Below are 20,674 nucleotides of genomic sequence, written 5' to 3' on the forward strand. Positions count from 1 at the left end.
CCCAGAACTCTGTCGGGAGGAGGAAACACGGCCGTGGTCCAGGAAAACACAGTGTTTGTTTTGCAAAGCGGCTGAGCAAGTCAATGGCAAATAGAGGTCTTGGCTACGCATTCTGCTTGTCTGGGGCAAGTGGGGCTTGTGAGCCCAGGCCAGCCACTTCCAAAAGAGATAACTGCAGGAATCAGAGAGGTAGCAAGCTTACAGACCCGCAGCTCTCAAAAGAGAGGGGAGAAACAGAAGTACATGTGTCAAATGACGACAGTTTGTATGTCAAAACTCCGCCATGAGGACAAGCAGATTTACTAAACATTAAAAACCTCCCAGGGAGAGATGGTGGGAAAGCAGGTTTTTGCTATTCTCAATGCTTAGGTGATGCCCCACTTGTTGTTTTCCCCCCACCCTGTGCCTAGCACAAGGAAGGTACTGAGGGCTTGTGCTGGGTTCAGCCCTGCCAAGCAGGCAGCAAGTGTACCCAGCCTGAGTGGTGACGAATAGGCTTCTGTCCAGGAGGATGCACACAAGAGTCCTTGGCCCATGAAAAGCCTGCCCTGAAACCTGCGGGCACTTCCTGCAGGCTGCCTGGCCAAATCAAACAGCAGGAACAGGCAGAGGCTGACTCCAGCTCAGTTTTTTAGGCCTCTTATGTTCCAGCAGATCTGGTCTGCTGGGAGGCAAGCCAGAGGAGCTAGGGGTCCTGCAAAGCAGTTCCTCCCCCCTCCCCTTTCTCGGCATTTCCCTCCCAAGAAGGGCTGCTTTGTTTGCATCATGCCCACCTCTGTTCTGTGTTGTATTGAAGAGCCCCATCCTGCTCTTCACCTCCAGCACCTGACTCTGGAAACAGTCAGGCCCTCCCCTTCAAGCCAGTGTTTCCATGTCCCCCCACTGTGAATCACAGCCCTAGCCCTGCACCAGAATTATCCATGAATTAAGTAAAATAAAATGAAACCAGCCCTTTGTGGCTCACACCCCACCCCAGACCATACTGGGGAATGACCATACACTAGAACTGGCTGCAGCTGGTCCTGCCTGTGTAATTCAGAGAAGCTGGTTGTATGAGGCTCTTTCCTTGGTTTTCTTCAGCTAGCGAGCCCTCACCAGTGAGGAGTGGCTGCATTCCAAGAGCACGGGGCTGGGTCACCCCATGGCTTCACCCCCAGCTCTGCACAGCCACCCAAATGGACTAAAGCATCTCTGCTCCCTGCTTGGGGAGAGCAGGGGGACTCCCTCAATCTGGGCTCTCTCAGTTCTGGCCTGCAGCCAGTATGCAGTGGCTGGAAGCCCAGAGATACTATCAGCCAGCGAGCTCCTGGAGGGGATTACAGACCCTGCTCCACTGAGCAATTGAACAAGGCAGCTGAGCCGCAGCCCCCCACTGGCCCGGGCCCTGGAAAGCAAGAGGAGCAGCAGGCAGTGTTCTTCCCTGAGCAATTCTGGCAATTGCATCGGTTTCCAGGAAATATAAATAACTGCACAGCCATCTGGAACCAGCCATGGGCTGGTCAGCAAAAGGCCTCTTTCCAGCATCTGCCCTATTTCTGCTAGCTACTCGATGCAAATGCGGAAAGCATCAAGGGGGTGGCATGGTGGGCAAACCCCCAGCACTCGGAGCAGTGAGCTCAAGTCTTGCTCTGCCTTTATGCCAGAGACCATCTTCCCTTGACCTTCAGTGCAGGGCCAGAGCGGCACCAAGCCTAGAAGCTTGTGCAGGGGCTTGGGATGCTCAGCCCCTTCCCAGGCCACTGACTGGCCTTCAAGATGCTTGGGACACAGGCATGAACAGAACCGCTCACTCCATCATACTTCACTTTTCTTCATTTTATTTTTATTTGTACAGCTATATTTTACAGAATGCATTAATGCAGTTTAGACACAGCCCAAACCCTGTCTCCCGAGATTGTTTATAACACAAGCATGTAAAATAAGATCAAAAAATAAAACAAAACCAAAAAAATAAAACATTCCCCCATAGAGTTCCATCAAAACTCCTTTTGCAACATCAGGCTGTACCTTGAAGAAACGGAGCTCAATATAGTCCATACATTGAAAACTTCCATCGAAAAGAAAGGCACCGTGCGAAACCACATTTTACATATATACAGACTGAGAACTAGAACAAAAAAAATTACACTTTATTATTATTTTAAATTCCTTCTGCAGCTTTGTTGGTTTAATACACACTTTTTTGTAAATTGTAAACCTTCACTTGCAAAAAAATACAAATACACTGATGCATTTAGACAAAATATTTTCTTACTTGTACAGATGCAATACTTTAAAATATCTCCTTAAGTGCTCTATCATAATAAAGATTCTCAGAGTGGCTTCTGCCTGCAGAGTCCAACTGAGCCTTTAATGCATTATATATTTTTAATATAGCTTTTTTTAAAGGTCTATATATATTTATTTTATATATATATATTTATATATTTATATCTATATATATTTACAACTCTGCCATAGATTCCTTCACCTTTGGTTAAAAAAGTTAAAGCCCTCTCTTTAATAGCATACTTTCTCTTTAAAAGAACACACATTTTGCATACAAAAGAAAAAATCTGTTCCCATAAATCAACATTACATTCCTCATCTTCAAACGGCAAAGGCTGTGAAGGTTAGACTCCAGAGTTTATCAACACTCCACTGCACAGACATTTAAAATGACTATTTTAGTTTTACGTTTTATATACAGTAAGATCTGAATAATTTTAATTTTCTTTCCGCTTCACATAACTGGGAAAAATAAAACCCGTGTATTTGCAATTTCTGTTCGGTTTCTAATGTTTTTCCACCTATCTGTACTATGGGTTTAGAGGCACTCCATCGTGTGATGAATTTTTTTCTTTTCCTTTTTGTTTGTTTTAATTTTACTCCTTTTTCTTTTAAAGTGTTGCAAGTATCCTTTGGACAGCTTCTCCCCATGGCAAGACAACCTCCTCCTGGGAAATCCTCTGCTTTAGCAGGCCTTGGGGAGCTCTGGAGGCACCTCGCTTGCCGAGATGCGATACTGCACCTTGGTGTTGGTGATGGCCCCGTGCTTCTGCCGGAGGTGAAGCCGCAGCTGGCTTTTGTGGCGGAAATGTAGGTTGCACTTCTCACACTGCAGGGTGAGAGGGAAAGGCAGAGGGTGTGACATGTGATGGTAGGGAACGCATCCTTCCTTTTAGGGCAGGCACCCGTCCTGTGCAAACGCCTGTCCCCTAGCAGCTACCTCAGGATGCTGAGCACATTATACTGGTGGATGTGGGAAAAGTGGGAATATGGTGGGAGAAGCAGTACCTGGGGACTCTCCATCCCAGGGTTTCAGCAGCACACATTTTGGTTTATGGGATGCTCAGAGGCTCAGGTCCCTTAGGGGAGGAGCCCGGCTCTGATGGATGTAGCTCCAAGCTCCTTATCTAGATGCTGAAACCAGCTATGGGACTATTTCAGGAGCTGCTTTTGAGCCCTGACAGGCTGGACGGCTCCAGAGGGATGTATGGGTGATAAGCCCTGCTCAGATTTCCTCTCTAGCAGATGGGGAAAGCCAGAAAAGCTTCAGCAAAGGGCAGGGAGCCCTCAGGCTGCAAGCAAGGGCCAGGCAGGTTGCTCACCTGGGGACCCCAAGCTAGGCTTTGTGCTCCTTTCCCCCCATCTCTGTGCACAGCAGGCAGCTGTGATTTAAGCCACAGATACTTGGAGAAGTGTGACCTTCTTCCAGATGGGGTAGAAGAAAAGAAGAGCAGCTAAGATGTACCCAGCCTGGGCCACACATTAGCGTTTCCAACACAGCCGTCCATGACGAAATACCATGTCAGCACCAGTTAATGCACGGGAAGGGAACGGGCACAAGGAGCAGAGATTTGACCTTTGCATAGGGCTTCACATGGTTGCTGAAGGGCACTGGGTGCTGCAACCAACCCATGTGAATGCCCTGGTGTCTTCCCTGCCCCTCAGGTCTGGCAGCATCACTCCCCAGCCGTGGTTGAAAACCCCCCACAGACAAAGCTGAGTTACTCACATGATACGGTTTCTCTCCCGTGTGGATTCGAAGGTGACTTTTGAGGGTCTGCAGGTGCCGGAAGCGTGTGCCACAGATCTCGCAGGGATACGGCTTCTCCCCGGTGTGAATGAGGACGTGAGCACGGAGGTGGGCCACCTAGAGAGAGCAGTTCCAGGTGAGGACAGCCCCAGGATTAGGGCATTCCATCCAGAGCAAGGGCATCGCACCAGGAACAGGGGTCTGCCCAGCAGTCTTTTTTTTGGTCTATTGGGTTCTAGTAGGGAGTCAAAAAAACACGTATCTGATTCCCGGTATCTCTAATCCTTAATAGCAAATGGAGGAAAAGAGCTAAAAAGAGCAACCAAGCTTCCTTCTTACTAAGTCAAACTGGCCCACACAGACCATAAGGTCCCCTTTTATACCACAAGACCATGGGAAGAGCTGTCCAAGGCAGCCTCATCAGCCTCCTTCCCACCACGAAGTTATCACCAGTCTTGGCAGGAGATCTGTCCATGTCCCACCTCCCCAGGCACTGCAGGTCCCAGAGGCCATACACACCTGGACAAATCTGGCCCCACAGGTCTCGCACTTGTATGGTTTCTCTCCGGAGTGGATGCGTGTGTGGGTTTTCAGGTTGGCCGGCCGGTTGAACTGTGCCCCACAGATGTTGCAGCGGTACGGCTTTTCTCCTGTAGAATCCAAAACAATGGGTGAAGGATTAAGTATGGGCACGCTAAGCCCCCATCATCCATGGTGCTCCCCAAAGCTAAGTCCCTTCAGATGCCATACCCCAATGGCATGAAGCACTAGCCCCAACTATTCGTCCCTTTTGGAGATGGCTATGGACAAGCAACATCACCTCAGGGTGTCCCCAGAGCAGGGTGAGCTCAGGAGGTACCCAGGCACCACCAGATTATCTTTTCTTTTTCAGCTGGGAGCTGCAGCCTTCAGGGCAAGGGAGAAAGTCAGGTAACCCTCCCAGCAAGGATTAACAGCATTGCTCCTCCAGGCCCTGCAACAGTGGCTGGCACATCCCCACAGCCATCATTAAGCCACACAGGGCCACCTGGCTCCCTTTGGGCTCTTTAGAGGAGAGAAAGGAGCTGATAAGAGCAGAAAGCCAAGGCATGCCCAGCAGCCTGGCTTCCAAGTCATTATTTTGTCTATGGTCACTGCTGCTGGTCTCATCTTTAGGATGGTTGAAGATGGGCTCGATGACAAGTGGGAATCAGCCATTGTCTATCCCCTTCTGCTTTTTTCTTTTGTTTCCAGACTTTGACCCCATGCACCCTCAAACTCTGCCCTGGCACCTGTGTCATCTCATTTGACTGGAATGAACTGAGACTGCAGGGATTTGTGTCTAATTCAGTGCAGCAGCACTGAGTCGTCAGCCCAGACTTCCCTTCTCCAGGTAGTTAGCTGGTTGTTGACATGTTAAGCATTAATAAAGGCATGGAAAAAAAGATCTCTACGTTTGTCAGCAAATGACTAAACCCTTAATATCCCCTTCCTTTCTCAGCTTTCAATGTGCTGATTCAGAGTCCATCCATTCACAGATTTTCCCCATCAGCAGAGTTTCTGCCAGGCTAAGTATGATCTGGATTTCTAGGATGTAGGGGAAAAAAAATCTCCAGACTTCTCCCTAAATGTTCTTTCTAAGTCTATCACAAAGTAACCTGGAGGCCAATGCATCCCAGCCATGCATTTTGCAAGATGCTTTTAGAAATGGTGGTGCCCAGTGCTTTACAGCAAAGGAGCTTGAGCTCCATCCTCCTGCTGTGAGAAAAGGCAGCATCTCCCCCATTCCCAGGTTTTGTGCTCTGCCCCAGGGATCCCTAGCAATGCCAAGAAAACACCTTGCTCTTCCCATCATGGACAGCTTGTGACAGAGCAGAGGATGATGCACCTGGGACAAGCCCAGCCATAGATGCCCACATGCCCAGCAATTTACAGCCTCCCCAGTAGGTCTTCCCCATGGCCAGCACCATACCTGTGTGGACGGTTTTGTGGCTGGCCAGATTCCCCTTGTAGCGGAAGGAGGCCTGGCAGCGATCACACTTATAGGGCTTGTCACTGTGGACTTGCAGAGAGTGTCTCTTGAGAGAGGCCTCCTCAGAGAACCGGCAGTCACACTCATTGCAGAAGAAGGCTCCATTCTCTGGAAGAAGAGAAAGGAGAGAAATGAGATGGGCAAATGCATAGGCAGCACCCTGATGGGACATGGGATAGGTTTGGAATTATGGAGAGGGATAGCGAGTGTTGGAACAAAAAGTCAAGTGCAGGCATTTGTGGTCAGCAGTATTTGCACCATGCCATTACCTCCTGACTTTTTTGTGCACACAGCAACGTAATGCGTGGTTTGAGAAAGCAAAGTCATCATGAGCTCTCTCTCCTTCATTGTGACACACGCTGCTTCCAAGAAGCCAGCATCTCATCTGAATGTTTTCCAGAGGGGTCCACAAACGCACTCCTGTTATCAAGCATCCTCTGAGGGATGGATGCTGAGCTCTGGAGCAACCCCAGCACTTTTAGATGTCTTAAACCTTTAAATGTACAGATGTCTTCCTTGGGCACGGGAAGACCATTATCATCTGAAGCACAAGGCAGGTACCCCCCCGTAGGAGGGTACCTATCTCTTAAGTGCTCTATATAGCTTTGACTATCACAGTCGGATTCCCTCTGTGGATCTCTGCCCACACTACAGGTGACAACGCTGCACTCCCCCTCCCTCAGCTACAGGCAGATGGGTGCACAGATACTTGTTTCTGGGCTTATGGAGTTTTGCAACAGGATTGCAAGCCTCATTATCTGCATTTCTCCAGATGTGCGTATTGGACTCCCTGATAATTAAGACATCATGATGGAAGTATGAGACACACCATCTTGCCTAATCCCCATTAGGGTCATTACATCTGCCAAGCTTGTTCTCCTGTGGTTCGGGGGGTGGGGTGAACTTTGTTTCCTGTCCTTAGCCGTCAAGTTTGCAGCAGGTGACTAACTCCCCACGCAAGATATCTAGATGGTGCTGGGGAACGGGAGGAAGGAAGCAATTCTGATGTATGCGTGTCCCTCACTTGCGTGCACACAGCTGGTTAGCCACTTAAGAGAGGACTGTAAAGCACCTTGGGATCCACCAGCATCAGGGACAGGTCTGACTGCCTGTTTGGACACAGGGCACTGCATGGACAGGTACCCAGACTGCACAGCCCCCTTGCCTGCTGGTTGAAAAGGTGACCAGGGATGCAAGACTCACCGCAGCTGGAATCAGAATATTCAGACTGGGTTTCCCCCATCTCCTCTCCAAAGTTTGAGCCAGGGGTATGAAGGCACATCTCAGCATGTTGTGGGGACTGGCAACCACAGGAGCTGCACTTTGATGAATGCATGTACAGCGGGGACTGCCCTTCGCTGCTCCGAGGGGACCCATCCCGGGACCTGTGGAAAGACAGCAACACAGAGAGCTGTGAGAAGGCTCTTGCTGTGCTTCAACTACTAGCCCCTTGTTTGCACTCTTCCAGACACAACAGACAGACATGTTTTATGGGAACACTTTTGTGGCAAGATGCACAGCATAGCCCTGATCAACAACAGGTCCCTGAGCCTCAATCCCATCACCAAATGGCCTCAAAGCTCTCTAGGAACATCCAGGTTCAGAGGATAGTGTACTGTTCCCTGGTAATTTGGCCGTTACAGACAACCAAAAGCTCAAGGGATTCTGGATCCAGCATTCCTAGTTCCATCGCTAGTCCAGGCTGGCACCACTACAGTGGGGACCGTTGGCACCCAGCTGATGTCACTGGCAGTGCTCCACCAAAGGCAGAGGTTTCCACCTGCTCACGGCTGGACTGCTCAGCCCAGCGTTACAGATATTTCACACATTTCCAAACTCTCACCAACAACACAGTGAGTCCTGTGTCTCCAGGGAGGGTGTTGGGGAGGGAGAACCTTCTCACCTGTTAACAATATTGTTGAGTCTGCTTGCTTGTGGGATAGTAGAGTCTTCTCCGCTCACGCTTATCTTTGTCGGGGATTGAACGTTGAGATGCTCCGGCTCCATGGACTGCTGGCAAGCAGACATGGGCACATAGGTGCGAGGAGAAAGGCTTCCCATCTCATTCTGGTCAGCATTGTCTTGTTTGGTGTTTTGATTGAGAGAGTTGAGAACTATGAACTTGTACTTCTTCCAGTTGCAGGCTTTGGGGTCTGTGGGGCTCTTCGTGAAGAGGGAGTTGGAGTTCTGACTGATACGGGCATTCTTGCTGCTGCTGGACTCAGTTGGAGAGTTGGGCTGACAGTCTGACTTCTGGGGGCTTTGGGGGCTGATGAGTCCCTTGCGGTCCAGGGGGGTGTTGGTAGGCTCAAAGTGCTGGCTGATCTCATCCTCTGAAGAGGTTCGCTCCTCCTCTTTGGCCACTTTGTCACAAGAGAAATAGGGATTGTTCCGGATCGAAGGGACAACAGGTTTGGGGCCAGAGGCTACACTGTAGTGCATGTCGCTCCTGGCTTCTTCAGCAGCACCTTCTTTCGGAGCATAGATGGTAGCGTGGCACATGTTGGCTGAGATGTCAGTAATGGTTCTCATGTACTCAGTGGGGATTGTCCTGGAGCTGTCGCATGGTAAGATCCTCTCCTTAGGGAAGGCACCTGCCCTCGAGAGTTCAGAGAGGGGCATCCTCATCTCTCTCAACTCATCATCCACAAGGAAGCTATTTAGAGGGAGTGGGCTGTATCCATGGTAGGAAATGGGGGATCCAGACAAACCATTGATCAAGCCAGGTGCAAAGGCCCTCCCGTTGCAGAGGGACCCATTTTGGAGAGGCATGCCGTTCTCTGAGACTTCTCTGCTCCGATAAGCCATCACCTCTGGGTGACTCAGCATCCGTCCAGCCAGAAACTCTTCCCTTGGGGTCTTCACAGCAGACACCATTTCTGCTTCACTGGAATCAGGCAAGAAGGAGGGAGACACAGTCATTTTCAGCCCATAAAGATAAGTTTGCAGAGACTTTGTCGGCTCTCCCCGTTCCCACCCAAACACACCATCTCAGGCTCTCCAAAGTACACTCACGGTGCTCACCTAGACTTGACAAACCTTCGGCAGGTATCAACCACATGCTCCATCTGCAGGTACAGTGCTGTGGCCATCACGGCCATGATGTTGCTCTCCCTCAAGTTCAGGCGGGATGTATACATGAAGTCCAAGAGGATGCAAAACCCCTCAGGGTTAATTTCAGGGTCCAGGTTGATGACATTCAAGTTGCACTTGAGCTGGTCAGTGAAGATGCTGTAGAAAAGGCCACTGCAGAGAGGAGACAGGAGAGAGGATGAGTGTTATGACAATTCAGAGGAAGAAAGGGGAATTTGCCTGAAATCCCTTAGCACAGAGGGGTTCATGAAGGGGACGGGAGGAAGAGACAGCAATTAAAGAATTCCCTGAGCTTTCCCCTTATTATCAAGCTTGGTTTCTCAGCTTAGTGTCTTCTGCACTGCACTTTTCCCAACTGGAACAGCCTGCTTTTAGATCTCATCCGCTCAACAACTCCCTACTGCCTACATTTAGAAATTCCCCCTTTTTTTTTTTCTTGTTGTTCTTACCAACACCCCCTTCCCACTGTGACTCATTTCTTTCAGAAGCCTCTTGGGGCACCCATGCTCACTCTTTAACCAGAAAAGAAAAAAAAAAGAAAAAGAAAAAAAGGAAATGTTGGCAAAACATTTTTCAGATGTCTTCGTAGTCAGACCTTTGCTTTCTCAAATCTTTTATATCTTGTCAGCAGGAGACCCTGCAAGGCATCTGCCGTAATCCAACTGCGTAATGGTGGGATGTTATTTACCATTCACTAGGAAGCTATTCCAGCAATCCTAGGAGCTGGAAAGGGATTTCAGACCCCACCAGGCTTGGAAAAAGAAATCAACAAAGGTGGGTGCAGCCAGCAGCCAGGGAGGAATAGCTCTAGAAATAGCAGCAGCAGGGGACACTGCGGTCACAGAGAACACACTCACCCCAGCGAGCATCCAGCCTTCCCTTTCCTTTCCTTCTCACTCCTGTCCTGTCTTTGCAGAGCATTTGAGCTCTGCCTCAGGAACATGCCTCACATCTGCTGTGCTCCTGTTTGTCTCTGTGGGTTGCACGTGGGCAGATGTGGGTGTGCAAAGAGGAGAGAGGGTGTGGGCATTATGCTGGAGGCAAAGAGTCGCAGCTCTAATCCTGTTACAGGTACAAAATTCTTGGCGGCCCCTTTCACTTCTGCTTCTCTCCCTCCATTTCCCTGTCTGTAAACCCCACAAACCTCCCCAGTGCTGCAGCAGTACTGCTGACGGCCAAAGACAGAGAGAGCGGGGAAGGGAGGCAGGGAGGGAACCCTGCTCTCACCTGCAGGCCATCAGGACTGTTTTATGGGCTCTGAACTGCTCCCGGTTCACGATGATGACAACATCAGTCAGGATATCCCGGCTTCTAAGGCGATTGAGATTGAGAAGGACATCGCTCGCATGGCGGGTGAACTGAATGCAGCTGTCTGCTGGCGAGGCCATCTTGAGTCTACTTGAAAGAGAAGCAGGAGGAAGATGGGAATGGAGAAGCAGCCAGGCAAGCACCCTAAACCCAGCAGACAGCTGCTGCTCTAGGATGTGCTCAGACGGCCAACTGCTGCTGGCAGGGACAGCACTAGATCCTTGGTCCCAAGGCAAACAGCCCTGCACCCCTCCAAGCACCTGCCAGGCTGCTACCAACAGCGAGACCTGGCATGTCTCAGTCCCACCCAGCAAACTGGCAAGCAAAGGCGACCAGACCCTCCTGAAGATTAGCTAACCAGCTCCTCTTTCTCCCTGCCTCGCCCATGGCAGCTCCACCCCAGCCCACTCCTCCCACCACCACTTGCGCTCATCTCCATGAAGCTCCCAGCACAGTTTCCTAGCCTTCAGATCTTCCTCAGAAGCCAACCCCCTCACTCGCCTGCTGCCTGGCTGAAAATCTCGCCACAGGAATCAAAACAAGCCATTAGGCTCCAAATGGAGATTTCAACACCTGGAAAATTCAGCCTGCAGTGGATCACCAACCCTCATTCATCAGCAAACTACTTTCTTGCTCCAAAGTGGTGGCCACTCTGGAGAAGACCTGTCCACAGTTTCCCAATGAACTGGTGGTGACAATGAAAAGAAGAACTCATCTAACCTGCTGAGCTGCTACCCACACCACAGCCCAGTCTCTCCCAGTGAGCAAGGCTGAAGTTAATCGAGGAACGCAAAGCCTTCCCTCAACACAATGCCTGTTGACCCATCTCAGAAGTGTCCTCCCAGCTAGCACCCCGGGAAGCCCACATCTCCCTGTGCCTAAAGTCTGGGCTGGAATGTGCATCCTCAGCATCAAATTCCCCTGTGATCAACCCCCTCCCACAACTTCAACTCCTCCTCCTTCCCCAGCAGCATATAAACATACAGTATTTTCCGCAGAGCAGCTGCTCTCCCAGAAACAAATTCCAGCTGGGTCTAATGAAACCTTCATTCAACATGGTAAAGGGAAGAGTGGGGGGAGGATGGAAGGGAAAACACAAAATTAAGATTTACATACCCAATGCCTCAATTCACAGTCCAAAAGTTTCTTTCAAGCCTACAAATAAAGCACAAGAAAACAAACACCACATTAGCTGGCAATTATGAATTGGCCATGGCAGGACACCAGCCTGCTGTTTCGCTCAAGTATCACTTGGATAAAAGCTAGAGATAACAAACCTTCTACTCTCCAGTAAGGTTAACATTTGTTTCTTCCGGTACAGTACATTCTTATCACAACCACAGGCTTTGAGAATCCAATCATAGCTTCTTCCACACCCTCTAGCCCAAACTATGGGCGTATGCCAAGGAGATTTTCATTTCCATGACTCAGGAACTTAAAGGCAGGTGGGGAAAGGAAGCCAAGTGAGAATTTTCTCACCACTTCTTCCGGAGATAACTCTTCCCCTGCCAAGATCAAATTCTCAGCTGGTGCCGCATCCAAGACCAATGCCATACTCCCAGCACCTTGTTAACAGGTATGACTTACACACAAACATCTGCTGCCACTCTGCTCAGAAACCTGGAAAGAGCCTGAAATCCAGCCCTCAGAAACAGCTGCTGTCCTTCTCAGAATACACACTCACTCCAGCCACTGGTAAAAATGCCCTGGCATAGACCTACCCAACAGACTGGGGAGGATATGGGCGTCAAGTACGAAAGTGACTTGGCTAGGATCACATAGGAAGCCAGTGGTGGAGACGGATGAGGACCCAGAACAAATGCCTTCCTTTGGCTGCTGGAAATGCCTTCTCCCAAACCTCAAGCTTTGTTTCCAGCTGCTGCCTTCACAGGCAATGTGGCTGGGGCAGCATGGCAAGGAAACTCAGGAGTTAAATGCCTTTCAGAACTCACACTATTACTCTCAAATTCACTTAAAACCAGCAAAGACAACCGACCTGGCATCAATGCAGGAAGAAGTTCCTCAGGCAGCCACCCCAGCAGGGAAAAGCACAATATATAAGTGAACCAACAAACCCCTTCACCCCACTATTTTGAGGACTGACCCTCAAAAAAAAAAATGGATGGACACAACAAGACTGCCAGCACTTGCAAAGAGCCCATCCAGCTCTGTGAGGAGAAGTGCACATGTGGAGCCCAAGCTCTCCTCACATCCCTAGAGGCACCGGGGTGGGATGAAGAGGTGATAAATCTCATCACATTCAAAACCTAGAGGGGTGCCTTACAGCCCCATTTCAGCTACCAAATGCAAGTCTTCAGAGCTGTTCTGAGCCTGGCTAGCTTAAAACTTTACACACACAAAGTGACTCATTTCCCAAACACTGCAGACTCTGATCTTTCTGTGCATGCTCACTCCCGACTCGCTACCAACAATCACAAGCCAAGGGACCGCGGAGCTCTGCAAGGAATCCAGCATGCATCCATGTATCCACACAAGCACAGATGTATGCATTTGGGGCAGCTGGGTGGCATCCCAACCACATCTGCAGCGACAGATGCACCCCGCTGGGCTCCCAGGGACTCACCCCAGTGTCAGAGACACAGGGAGGTGACCCATCCAAACACCAGCAAGGTTACAAACGGCGATGAACTCTGTGCCTGGGAGCATCATGTGAGAAGCTGCTGCTGTCGCCAAATTCCCTTACCCACAGCGAGGCCGCAGTGTTCCCCGGGGAAACACACAGCTCTGCTCCCAGAGCTAGAACCCGACACAGCTCTTTCCCCACTCTGCTCGCAAATTATCCCTCCCCAGGGCAGCGCTGCTGCAAAGGGGAAGGGGGGGGCATCCCAAGTAGCTTCCAGCTGCAGGATGTGGGCATGCAAAAGGGAAAGGGACCTTCCTTCCCCTTGCTGTGCCGAGCTGGGTTAACCCTGCCCCTCCCGGCTTCTGCACAGCACCAGCTCTGGACGGAGGCACGGGAGGATGCTCTGACCAGAGACCAGCAGAGCAGGCTACAGCAATAAGGAGCAAAGACCAGTGATGGGGAGCAGAGAAGACCACTGCAGCCAATCATGGTCTTAACCATCCACCCCCTTCAAAGCCTATGAGGCTTCTCAAAACTCAGACAGATCCCCAGCACCACCCCAAGCTCACCCCCCTACCCTTTTCCTGCCCAGTACCTTGCAGGTGTGGGCTCTTCGGCAGTGCTTGGGGCTGCACACCGGGACTTGCTGTGCCCAAAGAGGAAGGTCTGGGCCCATTTCAGGGGTGGCCACATGGGACTGTCACTGCTGCTGCCTTCCAGGAAGGCATTGGTTCTACCCCAGTGGTTCAGGGAATGGCCCTTCCCTGCCGGCACCTCCCCGAGAAAACCCATTCCTGGAAGGGAGCCCAGAGCTGGCTCTACCCTCCCTGCAGCTGGCTCAAATAGCATGGGGAGGGTGCACCTGTGTGGGGGGAACCCCTCTCAGCTCCACCCCATAAAAAGGTGAGACCCTCACAGCTCCCCCCCCTCCCCCGCAAAGCAGAGGGAAGAACCAGGGACTTACCCCTTCAACCATCTTTCTGCCATGCACAGGGAAACCCGTCCATCCATACACTCTCCCATTTATAGGGAATCCCTTTTCAATCATCCTCCTCCCACCCTGTGCACAGGGGAAAGTTCCTGCTCCCCTACCCCTTTTTGCATGGGGGATACCCTGTGGCCTCTTCCCCTCTCCCATCCCCAAATACATAGTCTGGAGGAGGGCATGGATCACTCCCCCTCCCCGCACCCCTGCCTCCTACCCCTCCAGAGCCGACTCCCTCACATCACCTTGGAGGGTGGCTGGGTGAAGTCTCCTTTCCCCACAGCCTCATCCCACAGCGCTCTGAAACTGCCCGCCCTAGGGAAGCTCCAACCTGTCTCCTAGCCCCTTTTCTCCCCAGTCCCAGCCCCATGGGAACATCCTCTTTGACTGCCAGGTCACTGCCTGGTTTATCCTTAACAGGAATCAGGACAACCAAGAAAATGGGGTGGGAAGCCCTGGGCGCAGCCATGGGTGCTACAAGCCACAGTGAAGAGGATGCTTTCAGCCAGTGGCATGCAAGCGCCCAGCTTAGCTTTCCTGATATCATGCAGTCAGGGAGTACTAAGCGTCCTTTAGCTGTCACAGCAGAGTTTTATTAATTTAGCAGCTTCTGGTTGGTGTCTAGGCCAAAACGTGGCTGGGTTAATAACAATCCAAGACGAGACTGAGAGAAGTCCTAGCGCACGGTGTCAGCACAGATCAAAAGCAGCATCACTAGTGCAAGCCCTGTCGTATTTTCCATTGTACCCTTCTGTGAGTGGATTGCACTCGCTCTATCGAGCGGTCTCAATCTGATCCAATTTCCTGCCAGCAAACAAATGTTTCTAGGAAATGCAATACGTTATCTGGACGGGTTTATTATCAGCATTTGGAACCAGGAAAAGTGCATACTTTCTCGAGCGCTGCAGGGAACTTTATAGTTTGTACTTCAAAAGAGGGTTTTAAAAGGATTGCCCTTGAAAGCTGGTCTGGCTCAAGTCTCCACATTGTTTTGGTCTTTGCAGAAGAAAACACAGAGGAGGGGGAAGGCACACTGAAACTGCCTCCAATGTTTTCCACTGAGAACTCCCCTGCTCTCTCTGGAGCCAAGCTCTGACTGTGAGGCAGAGGCAGCACATGCCCTTGGGGAGCGAGGAGTCAAGCTTTCTTCAGCATTTCAAACGACCCCAAGCAATTTGGCACATTAATTTTTCAAGGAAAGGCAGTAACAGCTCCCCAGCTGAAGTCAAGGAGCTACTCCAGAGAACATGGATGGACACCATGCCCTGCCAACACCGAGCTCTGTGTCAAGGTGCTGACCCAACAGCCAGATGGAGAGTTGGGCATCCCCAGAAACTGAGCTGGGTCCGTGGCCCAGCAGTGCTCAGAAGAGGTGCCCCATCATCTGAACCCTGCACCAGGGCAGTAAATCAGCAGCCAGCACAGACCCAACCCTCTCTGTGTCCTCCTGTGTTTGATGGTGGCAGAGCTCATTTTGACAGTAAGAAACCAATCTGGCATCCTGCCTAGATGGGACTAGACACACAGGCACTTTGGGAGTCCCTTGGCCAGGTGAAAGATACCCTCTCAACCCTAAATTTAGCCAAACAGATACAAGGAGACTCATTCCAGAGGGTGTGCATTCAGCACACATTCTTTAGGACCCACAGTCCTGCACTGGGCTCACTCCAAGCTCCCCCCTCCGTAAACAAGGGTCCCACATTCCTCATGGATACCTGGTATGCCACCCAAAGACAGCATGCTGACCAGGAGGACAAGGGGGAAGAAAACAGTATAGAAAAAACCTTCTTGCCCTCTCTCTACACCCTGTGTTTTAGATGTGAAGCTCCACAGGGATTACTGGGGCTTTAAAGCAGTCCCAAACACTATACACTTGCTCCGATTTAGGGCTGCGTGTCTTTTGGCTGCCAGCATCCTGCAGCAATGGGAACACACAAGATCCAGCATGGATTTAAAAAGAAAATACGTGGGGAGGACTTCATTTGCAGTCTAAATTTGCAGTCTAAAGGAGCTTTCTGGTCAGATGCTGACTTTTGGATACTCATCTAACCAAACTGCAAACTGTGAACTCCTGAGGTTTGCCAATGCCTGCTGTAAACATGGAAACCAAGTGTCACTTTTTGCCAAACAGAAGAATGGTTTAAAAATAGATCTAGAAAAGAATACAGGCACTCGGCATACAGGGCTCCTGTTTATAGACTCCCATGCTACTATAAAATGGAACAAGAGGTTATGAGCATGAAGGCAACTTTTAACCAGATTTAGATTTTACAAACTTCTCAGAAACCTGAAAGCAACATTTCAGGCTCCAGCTGAACCAGTAAAAGCTCTTCATGAGGAGTTTACAGCCCAAATACTACAGCACATGGACTAACACTGGTGTGAAATAGTTCTTCAACCTCAACACCCTAAATACATGAAGGTACGTAAACTGCACACTGAGAAATGCACTTACTGGTTCCTTGTACTCACCAACAGATTCTGTAACAAGCTTTTCTTTTTCATGGGTTATTCACATAAAGTGAGAGGACACCCACCCCTGCCTGTACAATATAGGACTGCCTCACAAAGTTTTACCACCTGTATTTGTAATGGGGTTTTGAGGACAGTGTTGCTGTTTACTATAAAAAAAACCAAACACCCTGAAAACCAAAAAACACACAAACCAATGAACAATCCAACCAACCCAAACCAAACAAACATCATTCCTACAAATTAGTATCTGGCTGCTGAAAGCTCACACCTCCTTTCCCCCCCTCCCAGAAAAAAAGAAAAGCATAAGAAAGCATAGCTTTACAATGGATCCTAAATTAGGCAGAAATGCATGGGCAGATTAACACCACAACTCGGAAAGATTTTCACATGCGATTTCATGACCAGAGCCGAAGAGAACTCCCTATGGAAATGCCAGTGACTTTAATAAGTGCTCGGTTGTTTCCAATTAGTCTTCTTAAGTAAGTTCAGTGGCATCCAGAGTTTCCTCTGCCACTTTCCTCCTAGCTGGCAAGCTTTGATTTTTCTTTTTTTGTTTAAACGAGCAGTTAATAAACATGTTCCCACTCCGCGAAGCTGCCGGCTCCCTGGCCGGGAGGAAGGGGAAGAGCCGACACTAGATGGCACCAGTTAGCTTTGCTGCAAGAGCAATTTTTCCCCTTGGAAAATAAAACACCCCAACCAAACCTGGAAAACATATAATTTTGTCGATGTAATTCTGTTTCTCTTAAAACGCGTCTGAGCAACATTACTTTTATGAGCTTTTCCAGCCTTGTTTTGAGAAACTTAATGTTTCTGCTAGGTTTATTTTTGTCTCATCAGACAGCAGGCTGAAGTCCTCCCCGTGCTGCAAACAGAGATGTCTGAAAAGTATCATAACGACTTTTGACGGGTTTTTTTTTTTTCCCTTTTCTTGGGGGTGGGATTTGTAAGAATCACTTCTCATTCTGACTTCTTCCTTCGCAATAATAACTAACCAGTTAACCTCCACTTCCTCTCCCAATATTGACTCAGACAGTCAGAACTGAAAGGGATTAGAAATTGGAATTGAAATGCATCCCAAGAGATCTTTGATCTGTTTTGCCAGTCAAAATTGAACGCTCTGAGATGAAGTCTTTTCTCACTGGAACAATGCAATAACCCACTCCTCTGGAAAACTGCTAGACACCCTTTGAATATTTTTCAATGTATTTGATGATTTGTTTCGTGCGGGAAAATTTGCCATCTATAATGTAAGCTTTTAGGCTTGTGATCCTGTCATTACAAGAAAATAACAGAACCTCAGGTTCTGCCTCTCCATGTATCTATAAAGAGAGGCTTCCCCTCTTAAATATTTGTAAAGTGGTTTTCGAACTGTAAGGTTCCCCCCTACCCCCCTGAGGACTACAGGAAAAAGTCCGTACTTGCTTTTAAAGCACTTATCCTTAAAACATTTGAAACAATACAGCAAATAATAATTTTTAAAGCATTTAAAAGCTCAGGAGAGGAATCAATAAGCATTCACAGATCGAACAAGGGCCTGATCCCATACCCGGCCCTGCTGACACTTTTACTGGCACATGTTTGAATTTGGCCCTGGACAGAGATGCTAGACCAAAACAGAGCTCCTCGCCGAACCTCATCTGTCTGGCCCCAGCCTCCCTTCGCACTGACCCTGCGCCTACTGAAGTCAGTGGAGAAAACACTAACCGGGACCGGGTTTGTTGTTGTTGTTGTTTTTGACTCAGGATTTAAAGCTCAGTTTGCCTCTTCCCTGGAAATGCATCAAGGGGTCAAAGGCAGCTTTTCAGGCACATCTGCGAGGCCGCCATGGATTTTTCTAAACAAACGCCTTGCTTTCTGTTTCCCTTCTTCCCAAGAGGCGATTTCATAACACTTCATGCTGTGACTTTGCAAACTAAAGGCGAGGGGGGCCGGGCAGGGGGGCAAATGGGGGAGGGGGGGGGGCGGCCGGGAGAGGTCGCTGCCGCCCGACCACGAAAGTTTTCATAACAAAGTTGGGCTTTTTCGGTTTTGTTTTGCCTCCCCCCCTTTTGAGGGGGGGAGATGTATGCGTAAAAAAAAAAAAATAATAATAATCAACACACACACGCACAAGCACACAGGCAACGAAAATAAAGCCTTCCCTCTTCCCCCACAGGCTTTTGGGTTCTTTTGGGGGAGCAGGACGCAGGCCGGCGGGAGCAATGGAGAGGTGCGCGGGGGTTGCGCGGCTTTCCGCGCCCGGTCGCGCCGCTCGCTCCAGGAATAGCGTGTGGCCGGGGGCCAGCCCCGCGGCTGCCGGCGGCAGATTTACGAGGGCTGTCGCCGCGCCAAGTCCGCCGCGGTAGTAAACACAAGGGAAGGGCTGCGATGGGGGCACCGGGGGCCCCCCCCGCGCCGCACCCTGGACCCCATCCTTTGCTCGGAGGCATCCGATTGGCCCCGCCGGCAGCCTTCTTCCCGGCGGAGGACCCCGTCTTCCCAACCACGGGAGTGTTATTATTATTAATAATATTAACGTTATTATTGTTTTGACTCCTGCGTGTAATATTCGGAGTTACTCCATACACTTGCCCCCCTTCCCGAGCTTTGCCCCGCCGTTTATTTCCCAGCCGGTGAAAGCCCGTCGCGGCCGCCCCGGCACACACTGTCACGCCGAGCGCACATCCTTCCCACCCGCACGTCGGGGCCGCCGCTCCGCGGTGTTCCGGGGCCGGCAGCCGGCGACGGCCGAGCTTCCCCGCGGGCTCCCCCCTTCCCCAGGCAGAGAAATGCCGCAAGTGCTCTCCATCATCGCCCGCTCTTAGCCCGGGGCTTGACAGATCACGGCGCAGCCCCGCTACAGGTTGCAAAACGCTCCAGCCGTTTCGCAGTTGGGTCGAGGGCTGAATAACAATAATAACTGTATAATAATAATAACAGTACTAATAACGATAACAAAATGCGTGTGTGGGGGGGGAGATGATGCGGAAGGGCCGAGCGGCGGTGCCGGTGCAGCCGAGCCCGTGCAGCCGAGCCCCAGCGCTACCGCCAGCCCCGCTCCGCGGCGGCGAAACGGCAACAACGACACAACGCGCACCGAAAAGAGAAAAAGAACAGAAAAAAGGGGGGAAACAAAAAGGGGGGAACGCGACGAAAGAAAAATCACACACACCCCGGCCGAGAGATCCAGCCATTGGGACCCGACCCCGAGTCACGCAAAACGCCCCATCTCGGCGGGCAGCAGCCTCCGTCCTGCGCCCGCGGGGCGGCTGCAGGTGCAGAGCGAGGCCGCCACCGCCGTCCTGCCCGTCCCCGCCCGGCCGTCACGCGTGCGGGAGCGCCAATAATCCCCGATAACCGATAAACCCCGGGAGAGGACGACGAAAGGGAGAGACACCCCCCTTCCCCCCCGTTTTACATGTTCCCAGCGTTAAGACATGCAGCACCCCCGTTTTGCCTCGCCTGGCAGCAGGCAAGCGAAGAAGGGGTGCGTGCGTGTGTGAATTAAATAAATAAAGCAGGAAAAGCACAGGTTAAAATTTAGGAGAGTGATAATAAATAAAATAATTAAAAGGCTGTCGGGGCACCTGCAGCGGGAAAGAGGGGGGTAAGGAAAGAAGAAGGGAGGGAGAAAAAAAAAGGGGGGGGGGGAAAGGTTAGAAATATATAGAGGCGGCTCTGCGCCAGGCGTCGGACCGGGGCAGGGAGGGAAAGAGGAGGGAAAAAAATGGAGAGAGAGGAGTGGAGGAGAAGAGAGGAAAAAAAAAAAAAGCTAGCGAGAGAATTAAAGGGTAAAATCGGCCGCGGCAATAGAAGCAGCAATCACCTGGTCTCCGGGCTTTCCTAGAAACTCCTTGCATCACCACTTCTAAGAACCCCAGTTCTAAGAATCAACAGAGCCCAATTCTCGGAATTTGAGCTGCAGACTCTACCATTGCGCTCAGCACGGGGAGGGCCGCGGACCTCCCCTCGCCGCTCCATTGCCGACGCGGTCGCCCCCCAGGAGCGCGGACCCCCTCCGAGACACTCCCGAAGGGAGTGTCTCGGAGGGGGTCCGCGCTCCTGGGGGTCGGCGGCGTCGGAAGGGGTCCCACAGTGTCGCCCACCCTTCTTCACCCCCCCCTTTCTCCCCCTGCCTAGTGGTCGCGCCCTGGGCGGCGGGTCACGTGGCGGCGGGTGCTTGTGTGTGACGTGGGGGCGCGGTGGGGTGGCGGCGCG

General features: G+C 50.8%; 1 protein-coding gene across 2 annotated transcripts; it reads right to left on the bottom strand.

Moving 5' to 3' along the window:
* Positions 1–1,797: 1,797 nt before the first annotated feature.
* BCL6 (BCL6 transcription repressor) lies at positions 1,798–20,413 on the bottom strand. 2 transcript variants are annotated; one of them, XM_061348840.1, is made up of 10 exons: positions 20,283–20,413; positions 11,547–11,585; positions 10,350–10,520; positions 9,054–9,275; positions 7,933–8,916; positions 7,233–7,414; positions 5,970–6,137; positions 4,538–4,668; positions 3,998–4,135; positions 1,798–3,097 (listed from the first exon to the last, which is right to left on the bottom strand). In XM_061348840.1, exons 3-10 carry the CDS (start codon positions 10,508–10,510, stop codon positions 2,954–2,956), a joined length of 2,130 nt encoding a protein of 709 aa, XP_061204824.1. In that variant the 5' UTR covers positions 10,511–10,520; positions 11,547–11,585; positions 20,283–20,413; the 3' UTR covers positions 1,798–2,953. The 2 variants fall into 2 exon arrangements, with proteins under 2 accessions (XP_061204824.1, XP_061204823.1); XM_061348839.1 differs by having other exon boundaries at positions 10,350–10,517; positions 20,283–20,411.
* Between the last annotated feature and the right edge of the window lie 261 nt (positions 20,414–20,674).

Source organism: Neopsephotus bourkii, unplaced genomic scaffold (genome assembly GCF_033783945.1).
Source record: "Neopsephotus bourkii isolate Nb327-2 ecotype Australia unplaced genomic scaffold, CSIRO-AGI_Nbou_v1 NB_369, whole genome shotgun sequence".
In the NCBI taxonomy this organism is placed as follows: domain Eukaryota; kingdom Metazoa; phylum Chordata; class Aves; order Psittaciformes; family Psittacidae; genus Neopsephotus; species Neopsephotus bourkii.